This window comes from Carlito syrichta, unplaced genomic scaffold (assembly GCF_000164805.1).
Source record: "Carlito syrichta isolate Samal-C Ts95f unplaced genomic scaffold, Tarsius_syrichta-2.0.1 Scaffold304305, whole genome shotgun sequence".
Taxonomy (NCBI): domain Eukaryota; kingdom Metazoa; phylum Chordata; class Mammalia; order Primates; family Tarsiidae; genus Carlito; species Carlito syrichta.
Genome location: NW_007248401.1, coordinates 474,452 through 488,424, shown reverse-complemented (window position 1 = coordinate 488,424; position 13,973 = coordinate 474,452). Strand labels below are relative to the sequence as shown.

At 40.1% G+C, this 13,973-nt stretch overlaps 1 protein-coding gene across 4 annotated transcripts in view; it reads left to right on the top strand.

The window, feature by feature from the left end:
• TUBGCP4 (tubulin gamma complex associated protein 4) overlaps positions 1 to 13,973 on the top strand; it is a 32,478-nt gene that overhangs the window by 1,557 nt on the left and 16,948 nt on the right. For 3 of the 4 annotated variants that reach the window (XM_021713139.1, XM_008059627.2, XM_008059626.2), the window contains exons 2-9: positions 1,333 to 1,461; positions 3,046 to 3,168; positions 3,580 to 3,633; positions 5,116 to 5,172; positions 7,356 to 7,435; positions 10,887 to 11,088; positions 13,038 to 13,203; positions 13,448 to 13,572. In XM_021713139.1, the coding sequence (XP_021568814.1) occupies positions 1,333 to 1,461; positions 3,046 to 3,168; positions 3,580 to 3,633; positions 5,116 to 5,172; positions 7,356 to 7,435; positions 10,887 to 11,088; positions 13,038 to 13,203; positions 13,448 to 13,572 (936 nt within the window). The remainder of the gene's footprint in view (positions 1 to 1,332; positions 1,462 to 3,045; positions 3,169 to 3,579; positions 3,634 to 5,115; positions 5,173 to 7,355; positions 7,436 to 10,886; positions 11,089 to 13,037; positions 13,204 to 13,447; positions 13,573 to 13,973) is intronic. The other variant, XM_021713140.1, reaches the window with a different exon arrangement.

The following is a 13,973-nucleotide window of genomic DNA, read 5'->3' as shown; positions in this document are numbered from 1 at the left end:
ACCCGCAGGCTCAGGCAATCCACTCATCTTGGCCTCCCAAAGTGCTGGGATTATAGGCTGAGCCACCAAGCCCAGCCCTGCTTATTATTATTTATGAATGTATATTTCAGGTTTGGGAGTTTAGTTGAAAAAAATGTGAGGTGATGTTTGAATTGTTAATTTTCTCATATAGGTCTTGGAAGACTGAGTTGGTGTTTCACTTTTACCCTGGAGAACTTAGCACAACGCCAGGAATTTAGGAGAAAAATGTTGAGGAAGTTGGTGGGTGCTTGACTGAAGTAGAAAGATAACATAGTTTGGGAAAGATAGCTGGGGAGGAGGATGGGACAGAGAGCCACAAGTAATTCATCTTTTCCCTTTCTTTCTTATGAAAAAGTCTTAATCAGGTATTTTCTTCCTTTTCATCCTTAAGGTCTCAGCTTTAAAGTCACTTCTTCTAAAAAACTTTTTGTGACCACATCTTTAAATAAAAAATACAAATGCAAATATAGACACTAAATGTGTATGGCCAGTTATAAGATACTTTTACAGATTATAGTGTGCTTACATAAATTTTAAGGTTTTACTGGAATGAAAACCAAATTTAAAAATTCATAGAGAATTTGTAAATTCTAAGAATATGTCTGAGAACCCCCTGGAGTGTACAGACCCGTTTGAGCAATAATGCTCAAAACCCCAATCTCCTTACAGGCCATACCTGAAAGAGTGCATAAGAAACTGGTAACACATACTGGCTACCTCTGGGAAAGTTGAGTTATTTTATTTAATTTTATTTATTTATTTATTTGAGTTGGAGTCTCACTCTGTCACCCAGACTGGAGTGCAGTGGCTGCTCCCAGCCACCGCAGCCTCGACCTGCTGGGCTCTGGCCATCCTTCTCAGCCTTCCAAGTAGCTGGAACTACAGGTGCGCACTACCACGCCCGGCTCATTTTGATTTATTGTAGAGATGAGGTCTCACCAAGTTGTCCAGGCGGGTCTCGAACCCGCGGGCTCAGGCAATCCACTCACCTCAGCCTCCCAAAGGCGCGGGATTACAGGCTGAGCCACTGAGCCCAGCTAGGTTGAGTTATTTTAAATGTACACCATTTTGTATTGTTTGAGTTGTTTACCTTGTGTTACCTATTGCAAGAAGCAGATAATTAGGTAAGGGATGGGGAACACCTTTGTAGTAGTTTGTAAATACCTTTGCTACCTAGAACTTACCAACCTTAAGTGGACATCTTGAGAAAGGAAAATACATAGTATGAAGCATTTGAAGCACCCCAATGACCATGCATGGAGCAATGACTAGCAGGCATTGATGTTTTTGGCATTGTCTGTCTTCCTATAGGTATCTCAGGACTTCCCATTTCTCCACCCCAGTGAGACCAGCGTCCTGAATCGACTCTGCCGGCTTGGCACAGACTATATTCGCTTCACTGAGTTCATTGAACAGTACACAGGTCATGTGCAGCAACAGGTAGGATCCTGTTCTCAGGGGAATGTACACCTGGAGGGCAGAAGCTTTGTCAAGCTTTCAGTGAATGTATTGGTAATTCATGTGAAATTAATTATGGATTTCTCATCACTGGAAATACTCAGTGAAGGCAAGGTCTCTTAATTGTTTTTTGTTTACAACACTTAAAAGAAACAAGCCTGTCCTATAATTCATGTGACTATGTGGATTTATCTTATATGTGAATTCTTATTTTTCCAAAGTCTAAAGATATCGGTAGTATCTTTTTTGTGTTTTTGAAAAAATAAAAAACATACTTATTTTCTCTTTCATTTTGTGATAAATGAGCACATTCCGTTCTTTGGAATGACAGAAGATCAAAACAAGTTGGCTGGTTGTAATCAAGTCTGGTCTGTCTGTTTCAATCATTGTCCATGCTGATCTTATTATAGTAGTGAATATTTACCTTCAGGAACTACTAGTATCCTCTGCAGCATCCTCTGTCTACACTGTGCTTTATAACCCCTAAGCCCAAGCTTCTTACCACATTTGTTGTTGAGTCCTGCTATTGTATCTGCCACCACCAGAGCCTGATCACCCAAATCAGTACATAGCCAGAGAGGCTAGTCGTAGTAACCTCTGGTCAGCTGTTAACCACAATTGCCCATATAAATCTATATAAGAAGATCCTATAGAAAAACTTGCAGGTTTCCTGAAAGACAAACCATATTTGTATATAAACTCTTGATGAGAGTCCCACAACTCAACATATTGGTTGTCAGATTCATGTTCTTGATGAATCTCCAAGCTAGGCAAGGAAGGGACATTGGAAGGAGGATTGGGATCATTTTATTTATTCAATAAATATTTACTTTCTGTTCAAAGAACGGTGCTAGGAGCTGAGATGAATCAAGCTTGATCCCTGCCTTCATGAACTCTTGGTCTAGTGAGGGAGACATAAAAACAAAAGTACAATTTAAGCACTGAGTAGCAATGTTGTAAAAGTAACAGAGTGGAGGTATTAACTCCCTATGGAGACTTAGAAAGGACTTTGCAGAGAAGGGATGCTTGAACTGGGTCCTACAGGAAAAGTAGGTATTTGTCACAAAGATGAGGTGTGCAGTTATAAGCCAAGCACAAGTCCAAATTTACAGGGATAAGAGATGGAAGCAAGACATGTCTGGTGAACTGTGGGTAGTGTGGAAATGATGATATGTGGTTGGAAGCACTGAAAGATAATATTGGAGAAAAGAATAAGGTTAGAATACAGAAGTTATTGTGTGTCACATGTAGGAATTTAGAAACTATTCTGGGGCAATGAGAAACTGCCAAAGGGTTTTAGCTGGGAGCAAATATGGTCAGAATTGAGTTGTAGAAAAATCTCCACTGATGGTATAGAATTTGTAACATGCAGGTCTCCTTGGAAAATTAAAATATCACGTTTTAAAAGCTCAGAGCTCAAAACCTTTAGTTTGGTTTTCCTCTCTCTGAAGCACTACTTTGACACGAAGGTATTTAAGCAAAAATAATACCACTAATAAAGGATAATGTCTTCCTCAGGTTTCAAGGTCTGAGCTGAGAAGTTGACTTCTCTTTGTTTGATTTCAGGATCATCATCCATCTCAGCAGGGCCAAGGTGGGTTACATGGAATCTACCTGAGGGCCTTCTGCACAGGGTTGGATTCAGTTTTGCAGCCTTATCGCCAAGCACTGCTTGATTTGGAACAAGAGGTGAGAAAGAGGAGCTATAGGACACACTTCTGGGACAGCAGATTAGAGCACATTCTTGAATCTGAAACGCTGTTTGATAAGCTCAGGTGCTTTAGAGTGAGCTGTTTCCTACATGGCTGGAGGAAGTTTTAACAAAACTTGAACTTCCTCCAGAGTTCTTCATGTGATTTCCCAACCCATGATCAAATGGCTTATAGATTATGGCAAAGGTTTCTTAGTTTATAAGAGCTCTGGCTTTGGTTTCTCTATCACCTGAAAGTGAGAATTAATAATCAACAAATTATCAATTCTCTGTAGCCTAAAACTAATACTAAACCCATTCTCACATTCCCTTCTAGTTTTTATAGATGAAATAGAGTCAAGATTTTGTGTGTAGCCCTAATCACCTAATCACAGTGTTTTTTATTGCAGTTCCTGGCTGACCCCCATCTCTCCATATCACATGTCAATTACTCCTTAGATCAGGTATGCTGCCTAAGTAACCAAATACTGTGGATTCTATTGATATTGTTAGGATAATCTAACTTATTTTATTTTATTTTTTGAGTAGGAGTCTCACTCTGTCACCCAGGCTAAAGTGCAGTGGCATGCTCACAGGAGATCCTTCCTCTTCAGCCTTCCAGCTAGCTGAAACCATAGGTGCATGCCACCACACCTGGCAAATATTTTTTGATTTATTGTAGATACATGGTCTTGCCAAGTTGTGCAGGCTGGCCTCAAACTCGTGGGCTCAGGCAGTCCTCTCGCCTCTACTTCTCAAAGTGCTGGGATTACAAGCGTGTGCCACCACACCCAGCTGATATTTTTTTATTTACTGTAGAGGCAAAGTCTTACCAAGTTGCCCAGGCTGGTTTCAAACCCCTAGGCTCAGGCAATCCTCTCACCTTCACCTCCCAAAGTGCTGGGATTACAGGCATGAGCCACCATGTCCAACTAGGATAATCTAATTTATGGGACTATTTCTGAGAACTTTTTCCTTCTGGATTCAAAGCCCAATGTTTTATCTTTTGTGCATTTTGAATGCTTTACTAGTTCAAAACTGAATTTCAAATTTTGTTCAAATTTTGTTACTGTCCCATATTGACATCAATATTAACAATTACGGCAGGTGTAGTGGCTCACACCAGCTCTTTGGGAGGCTGAAGTGGGAGGTTTGCCTGAGCCCAGGAGCTGGAGACCAGACTGGACAACATAACAAGTCTCCATCTCTACAAAAAATAAAAATAAAAGTAGCCAGGCATGTGGCACACGCTTGTAATCCCAGCTACTTAAGAGGTTGAGGTCCAGAAGGTCCAGGCTGCAGTGAGGTCATGCCACTGCATTCCAGCCTGGGTGACAGAGTGAGGCCCCAACTCAAAAAAATAAGTAAGATAAAATAATAAATTCTCAAAAAAAAAAAAAAATACTAATTGTGCCAGCCTCAGAAATAGAAATTGCTTCTCTCTGCCATCCTCTTCCTGCCTGCAGCCAGCCCCCATGTCAAAATGCCTTAGGATATTAGATCTTGACAGTTCTGTGATATTGCCATTTTATCTTAAGTTGGACTGTTTAGAAACAAAAGCATTTAGTCAGATGTGGTGGCTCACACCTGTAATCCCAGCACTTTGAGAGGCCTAACACTGGAAGATTGCTTTAGTCCAGGAGTTCGAGACCATCCTAGGCAACCAACAAGACCTCCTTCTCTACAAAAAAAATTAAAAATTAGCCAAGGGGCATAGTGACACACACTTGTAGTTCTAGCTACTCAGGAGAATGAGGTGGGAGGATCCCTTGAGCCTAGGAATTTGAGGCTGTGGTACATTATGATCATGTCACTGCACTCCAGCCTGAGTGACAACAAGACCCCATCTCAAATAAATAAATAAATAGATAGATAAGTGATATCCTGAGTTGATTTTTTTCCCTTCATTTGATTACATTCCCTCCTAATTATTCTCTACTTTGCAGTTCCAGCTCCTTTTCCCCTCTGTGATGGTTGTAGTAGAACAAATTAAAAGTCAAAAGGTAAGAATTTTCCTTTTTCCTTTTGCTCTACTAAGCACTGAGGAAATATCAGTAATTGCCTTATATTCTTTTTTGAAGACCCTAGTTTTTAGTAGTTTTTACTTATTTATCTACAATACCCACTTGGGTGTCATACTGTCAGGAATGCAAAAATAAGATATGGTCCTGTCCTTAGACACCTCTTGGTCCAGAAGGCATAGGAAATGTTAATAGAGGTACCCAAGAATGTTGCTAGGGTAAGGAAAAAATAAAATAGATGTTTGGAGGTGAGAGCAGTCTGTACTTTGGGTTTAGAATTACTGGGTTTAGATCCTGAGGAGAAGCAGAAAGTTAATTCTTCAAAGACAGAAGAAGGTAATATGTTTACAGTTAGGGTGCTGGCAGTTTTCTGAGAATTATGAGATCAGTGGGTGAAAGCCAGATATTTATTAGTTAAATATGTCTATTCTTGTCACAAGTTTTTATCAGATGTATTGAAAAATTAGGATCCCCAATGTTAGGAGAATGTCTTTTCTAGGCAGAGTTAATAACTGAGGAATAAATGCTTTTGAGATTTCACATGAGAATAATCAGCTTTCTCTGGACCAGTGGACCAATGGCTTAAACATGTTTAACTCAAGTCTTCATTTTTTAAGCTCTTATATTTGGGCCTTAGCTTATTGGAAGTGTTCACTATGATTGATATAATTAACCAGTTAATTTGCCACATTGCTGCTTCACTCTGTAAGTATAGAAACTTAAGTGCCCTACTACATTCATGCTGTGCCAGCAAAACTGGTAGAGGGGTGCTTTGTGGCTTTGCAAAGCTGATTGTCCTCATCAAATTACAGCTTCCAGCTTTGACTGTGCACTTGCTTTGTACTAGGCACTGTGCTTAGTGCTTTACATACATTCAGTCCTCTAAAGGGTTAAGGAGGTTAAGAATGTGCTCAGGGTCACACAGATGGTAGTCTATGGTAGACCTGGGATATAAACCCAGGTCTATCTGGCTTCAAAGACTATGCTTTTAACCACTATATTAAGTTATCTCCCAAAATAAGAGGGCACACCTCCTAGGTAAGTGGAGTTAGTGGTGACAGCATAAGGGAGCCAGGTCTAGTTGCACATTTCAGTTGACTTTCAGCCTCCACTGGCCATAGGAAGGAAAGTGGAAAACGAATAGGGGTATTGCAGATAGGTGAATCTTCCTTCCTGTCAGGATGGTAGGAGAGAAACTACTCTGTCAAGGCTCTAGAGTTAAAAAAAAAAAAAAAGAGAGAGAGATGGTCAAGAGTCTACAGTGGGGGTGAGAACAGGGATTGATTGCAAACAGGCACAAAGAGTTTTTTGGAGTAATGGAATATTATAAACATTATTATATTATAAAACTAGATTATGGTGATGGTTGCACAAAGCTGTATATTTACTTTAAAAATTGTTGAAATTTATTCAACAATTTTTAAAACAGCTGAATTTAAGTAGTTTTTTATTTTTTTAAAGAGCCTGAAAACATAGAGGCAGCAGATTTCGGGGGAAAGTGAATACCTTATAAGTAGTCTAAATTAAGCCTTAACCTGAAATAAAGAGTTCTTTGACTTTGGAGTTCCAACTTTATTTTATTTTATTTTTTTGAGTTGGAGTCTCACTGTGTCACCCAGACTTGGGTGCAGTGGCCGCTCCTGGCCACCGCAGCCTCGACCTGCTAGGCTCCAGCGATCTTTCCGCCTCAGCCTTCCAAGTAGCCGGAACTACAGGCGCACGCTACCATGCCTGGCTAATTTTTTATTTATTTAGAGACGAGGTCTCACCAAGTTTCCTTGGCAGGTCTCAGACCCACGGGCTCAGGCAATCCACTTGCCTCAGCCTTCCTAAGTGCTGGGATTACAGGCTGAGCCACTGAGCCCGGCCATGGAGTTCCAACTTTAAATGATTTTGGTATCTTTAATGTGGTGGTTTTCAAAATTCACTGTGAGTTAGAATCACTGTATAAACACTGATGAAATTTGCATTTCCAACAAGTCCCCAAGTGATGATGTTGCTGAGAGAGGAGGTCCAGCTTTAAGAACCACCATGGGTAACACTGTGAGAAAGTTTTTCCCCATTCTCTGCTATATTGTGACCTCTTGGTTGAATATAGAATGTGAATTTGTGTAGCATGAACTATTAAAATGGAGTCCAGTTTGATAAGGCTGTATTTTCCACAGATTCATGGTTGTCAAATCCTGGAAACAGTCTACAAACACAGCTGTGGAGGTTTGCCTCCTGTTCGAAGTGCACTAGAAAAGTAAGTCTTGGCTTAATTGGGAATTGGTGGTGGAGGGGGGTGGTGAAGTTACTTCTCACATGTTTTATTTTCAGTTCATCTTCAGGTTTCCCTCTGGGGAAAATTGTGGCAGTGATAGTAAAAGCCCCATGAGCAGAGGAGCCCATGTAATCCTTATGATGGCTCAGGCATTGCAAAGAGGGTTATAGAGTATTGAGTATCAAAGCCTGGATTTATCTACCTGGATGACCTTGAGGCAATCCTTTTTAATTTTTGGATCCCATTATCCTTATAGGATTTCCATTACATGTGCCAGATATTGCATGCTATATCTAAACATATGTATTTGAGAAGTTGGTATTTTCACATCAGAGGTCCTTAAAAATGTTTATACTTTACAATCCCATAATGCTACTCTTAGGAATTTTGTACCAACAAATTTTTTTTTTTTTTTTTTGAGTTGGAGTCTCACTCTGTCGCCCAGACTGGAGTGCAGTGGCCGCTCCCAGCCACTACAGCCTCAACCTGCTGGGCTCCAGCGATCCTTCTGCTTCAGCCTTCCAAGTAGCCGGAATTACAGGCACGCGCCACCACGCCCGGCTGGTTTTTTAATTTATTGTAGAGATAAGGTTTCACCAAGTTGCCCAGGTGGGTCTTGAACCTGCAGGCTCAGGCAATTCACTCACCTCGGCCTCCCAAAGCGTGGGATTATAGGCTGAGCCACCGAGCCTGGCCCCAACAAAATTATTTAGTATAAGAAAATAACGTAGGCATAAACATACTGATTGCAATGTTGTCTACTAGATCAGGAAATTAGAAATTTACCAGCATAGAAGAAAAGCTAAATAAAGATCTATTTAGTTGATAGACTATAAAATGATTAAAATTATAAGTACTCTAACATGTAAAAATATTTATATAATACTTACTGACAAATGATAAGAAATTGTATATCTTAAGATAATAACTACCGGGGTGCCAAAAAAATGTATACACATTTTAAGTGATGTTTGCCTTAATCAGAAGTGACTGAACATTGATGGTAACCACTTTGAACACCTCTTGTAATTGCAGAAGTCAAATGTGACTTGTGTTTATCTTTTGTTATCCGCATGTATTGAGTATTACAATTTTGATACAGTTTTTTTCTCTTAAAAATATATATCTATTTTTTGGGCACCCTCTGTATATGAAAATACATGTGGAGTGTTATCAAAGACTGCCTGTTTGACCTTTCCATTTCCCTGTTCCTTCTTGTTTAATGTGGTATTTATTGCAAAATTATAATAGATAATCTTTGAGGCCACTCACAATTCTTAATCAACATTATTTCCTCTGCACAAGTAAACCCTCAGAAGAGCAGGAAACTTTCCAGAACATACTCTATTTTTATATGTAAAATATATAAAATCTTATGTAGATGATATGATATATACATGTTTTTTATGTGTTTGCAGGATCCAAACTTTACAGAGCACATACTCAGAAATGCATAAATGTAAATGGCATCCCATTTTATTGTTTTAAGTGTGGTTCCATTCAATTAGCATCTACTATAATTAGCAAACTCAAGCTACTTTATTTTTCTCTCCAATTTTTATTTTGAAAAGTTTCAAACCTACAACAAAGTTAAAAGAATAGTACAGTAAAATACTTGTATATCTCTTAGTATCACCAGTTGTGAACATTTTGCCACATTTATCTTTTTCCTTTTTCCTTCTATGTGAAATACATGTACCCCCAATTTTTTGCTGCCATCACTTGAAAGTAGTCACAGATGTCACAATACTTAATCCCTAAATACTTTAGCTTATATTGCTTTAGAAAAAAAGGCTTTTCTCATATAACCTCAAGACCATGTTATACCCAAGAAAGTTGACATTAATTTAGTAATACAGTATCTAGAATATATGTGAGATTTTTCTAGTTGTCCCCCAAAAATCCTTCATAGCTGTTCTTTTTTTGGAATCCAGGATCTAATCATTGTTCACATATGTGAATCAAACATGTCTTTTTAGTATCCTTTAATTTAGAATAATCCTCTTGCCTTTTGTGGTTGTTCTTGTTGCTGGCTTTGATGACACTGACGTTTTAAGAGTCCTCATCAGTTGTCCTGTATGTCTCACAGTCTGGATTTATGTAATTGTTACTTTATGATTAGATTCAGGCTAAACGTTTTTGACAAGAATACTACATAGATGATATTATTTCCCATTCCATCATATCAGAAGGCACAGAGATTAAGTTTATCACAATTACTGCTGTTGTGAAGTTTGATTACTTGATTTAGGTGTTTTCCATCAGATACCCCAGTTGTAGGGTACCTTCCCCCCTGCCTTTTTGTTTTGTTTTGTTTTGTCTTGTTTTTTTGTTTTTTGAGTTGGAGTCTCACTCCATCACCCAAACTGGAGTGCAGTGGCCGCTCCCAGCCACCGCGGCCTCGACCTGCTGGGCTCCAGCGGTCCTTCCGCCTCAGCCTTCCAAGCAGCTGGAACTACAGGTGCACACTATCACACCCGGCTAATTTTTTGTATTGTGGAAATGAGGTCTCACCAAGTTGCCCAAGCGGGTCTCGAACCCGTGGGCTCAGGCAATCCACTCACCTCAGCCTCCCAAGGCGCAGGAATACAGGCTGAGCCACCGAGCCCGGCTGCCTTTTTTTTTTTTTTTTTTGACTTGGAGTCTCCCTCTGTCACCCAGGCTGGAGTGCAGTGGCATGATTACGGCCACCACAGCCTCGACTTGCTGGGCTCAGGCAATCCTTCTGCCTCTGCTTTCCAAGTGGTTGGAACTACAGGCATGCACCACCACATCCAGCTAATTTTTTATTTATTATAGAGATGTGATCTTGCCAAGTTGCCCAGTGCTGGAGTTACAGGCATGAGCCACTGCGCCCAGCTACCTTTTTCCCCTTTATAACTGATATGCTATCTGGTAGGTGATCCTTTGAGACCATCAGAATATCTTGTTCTCCAACAATCTTTCTGCATTTTGTTGGATAATACTTTTTCATGTATACCTGGCTCTCACATATTGAATCATCTCTCTCTATGAGATTCCAACAAAAATAAAGCAAAGGTAATACTGTGTTAGCCAAAAAAAGACTCCATTAAGTCCATTTTAACATTTTTAAATTTTTTTATTGCCATGTAACAACTGTACATGTTTAAGACTCATCAGTTTTGAAATTATATAAAAGGAAATAAAAAGTGCCTTTCCTAAAAGAGTATCAGAACATTTACTGAACACTTCAGATTTGAGTATGTAGCCTGCAAGTATGGAAACTGAATAAGTTAGCCCATTCACAAGCATTTAAATTAAAATGGCACAATTATTTTTAACCTAATTGGTTATTTCCCTTATGACTCATCAAATTCTCAGGCCTCTGTTTAAAGCATAGTTTCTGTGGCATTTGTGGGGTTTAGTATTCTCTAAGTACCCTTCTATGCCTCTTGCTTTCTTCTCTACTCAGAATCCTGGCTGTTTGTCATGGGGTCATGTATAAACAGCTCTCAGCCTGGATGCTACATGGACTCCTCTTGGACCAACATGAAGAGTTCTTTATTAAACAGGGTCCATCTTCTGGTAACGTCAGTACCCAGCCAGAAGAGGATGAGGAGGATCTGGGCATTGGAGGACTGACAGGAAAACAACTGAGAGAACTCCAGGACTTGGTGAGAGCCCAGCAAGAAGCCTCGCATACTCTTAGCAGTCAAAAAAGTCTACAGCTAAATGATCTTTTGGTGATCCCTTCTCAGCTCAGCTGGGTACCTTCCATAAATTCTTTAGATATAAACATTTGGTTTTATCTTTATCTTTTCAGCGTGAGACTACAAAATAGAAAATATGTTTGGGATTCTTAAAAATTTCCCTCTTTCTCAATATATGCATTTAAGAAGTTAATAATAAGTCTTGTTTCTACAAGCAGTAGCTAGCTACCCTATAGTTTTTAAATGCAGATTGGAGTTTTGATCAGATTCCTCAAAGTGTTACTTATTCTTTCATCCATCCATCCATGCATTCATTTATCCTGTTACAATATTCACTGAATGCCTGTTATGTTCCAGGTATTGTTCCAGGTGCCACAAGTATATAGACATATAAAATGTATTAGTCTCTCTGTCCTCAAGGAGCTTATAGTTTAGTGGAAGTTACAGAAAAGTAAATGGTTACATTACAGTGTACGAAGTGCTCTGAAAAGATTAAATATGGGTATTCTTGGAACATAGTCTTGGGGTAGGATCTTGACATGACTAAGAGAAGGCTTTTCAATGATATGTATGTCTAAGTGGCAAAGAGCTTGGGAAGAAAGGTCAAGATTATGTCCAGACAGAAGGAGAGATATTTGTAAAGGTACAGAGGCTATTAAGGACATGATTCATTTGGGGAACCATTAATAATTCAAATTGAAATGGTCAAGTAAAGGCTGAAGAATAGTGACTAAGAGATGAGGGTCAGGGGAGTGATGGAGTGATACTTGATGAAGCTACTGAGTTAGGCCAAGGCAAGATCATGAAGGCCAGGTAAACAGTAGGAATGAATTTGGACTTGGACTCGAAAAGAGTGGGAGTCATTAAAGAATTTTAGGTAAGAGGGGAACATGATCAGACTTAATGAATAGATCATTCTGGATGCTGTGTGGGGAATCATTTTTTCAAAATCAAGATGAGAGGCAGGTAGACCAGTTCAGAGAATGCTAGGGATACTCTGGTGAAAATACTAGTGCTCTAAACCAAGGATCATAACAGTGAATATGGAGAATAGTAAAGAGGTTCTAGAGAAGTTTAGGAGATGAAAGCAATAGGCCTTAGAGTGTGGCTGGATATGGGTCGAGAGTGAAGAATCATTTGGTGATAGCCAAGTATCTGCCTTCAACAGCTGGGCAAGTAGTGACGATAGGGAATGTGTATTGCTGGCACTGGGGAGCAAAGATAGGTCTAATTTAGGTCATACTTATTTTGAGGAACTTGTGGGAAATGTTAAGTGGGGGATGAGCCTGGGGCTCATGAGAGCAATCTAGCTTGCTCTAAATCGAAATATGGAGTCATCAGCATGTAGCTTATAAGTTTTGAATCAGAGGTCCATGGGTGGCTTCAGGAGGGTCTGTGAAATGGTTTATTTCTGTATGTTTGTCTGGAAGGGTCATAGTTTTTATAATTGCAGAAAGGCCTGTGACCTAAAAACTGTTATGATGATCAGCGAAGCCACAGAAGAAGATGTGGTTGTTTAAGAAGTGTGTGTAGAGCAAGAGGAAAAGGAGGTTTGGGATAGTGCCCTGAGGAGCACCAGTAGAACAGACATAGCCACAAGACAGAAAAAACAAAGACTGCATCTGTCATTGCACTAAGGAAGCTGATTGTGCAGGTTTCTACACAGTAGTAAAGGCAGCGTGAGGGCCAAAATCCCAGTGTTTAAAAAGCCACTGCTATTTTCACCAATACATCCTGCTGCCTGAAAATAAAATACATTGCTCTGGCACTGGTGATTTAAGAATTGTGCAATTTCAGATTTAAAGTCTCTGATTCTAGAAAATAGAAATCATGGGTTGGGGGAGTTACTCGATATTTTCTTGTTTTCCTCTTCTTCATACTTGATCTCTGACACAGATTATTTCCTTGACTAGCGCCTGATTGAGGAAGAGAACATGCTGGCACCATCTCTAAAGCAGTTTTCCCTGCGGGTGGAGATTTTGCCATCCTACATTCCAGTGAGGGTTGCTGAAAAAATCCTATTTGTTGGAGAATCTGTCCAGATGTTCGAGAATCAAAATGTGAACCTGACTAGAAAAGGTAGAAGTCTCCTTGTCCATGTGCCACCTCCTCAAAGGCTCTTCCTCCTCAATATGTAACCTAAGAGCATGTCTGGTCAGATTGAGTGGCTGGTGATCTTCATGTGCTGAGTTGCAGCACAGTCATGATGGTTTGTCTGAGAAGCAGGTGACACTGCTGCCCCACTGAGATTAACCCTCTCCAGAAAACCTTGGCTGCCCTGATATCCTTTGTCTTCCTTTAATGGTACCTTCCTATTCTGCAGGATCCATCTTGAAAAATCAAGAGGACACTTTTGCTGCAGAGCTGCATCGTCTCAAGCAGCAGCCGCTCTTCAGCTTAGTGGATTTTGAGCATGTGGTGGATCGTATTCGTAGTACTGTGGCTGAGGTTTGTCTTTCATCTTACAATTTTTTGTTGTTGTTGTTTTTTCTTTTGAGTTGGAGTCTCACTCACCCAGGCTGGGGTATAGTGGCACGCTCACGGCCACCACAGCCTCGACCTGCTGGGTTCAGGCAGTCCTGCCTCGGTCTTCCAAGTAGTTGGAACTATAGGTGTGCGCCACTATACCCAGCTAATTTTTAAATTTCTTGCAGTGACCAAGTCTCAACACGTTGCTCAGGCTGGTCTCGAACCCGTGGGCTCAGGCAATCCTCTTGCCTCCATCTTCCAAAGTGCTGGGATTACAGGCTTGAGCCACCACGCCTGGCTTATCTTATATTTTTTTAAAGAAGAAAATAGGCTCTTCCCCAGAAACTGAGTTACTTGACTTTTGTTTCTTCTTGATGTGG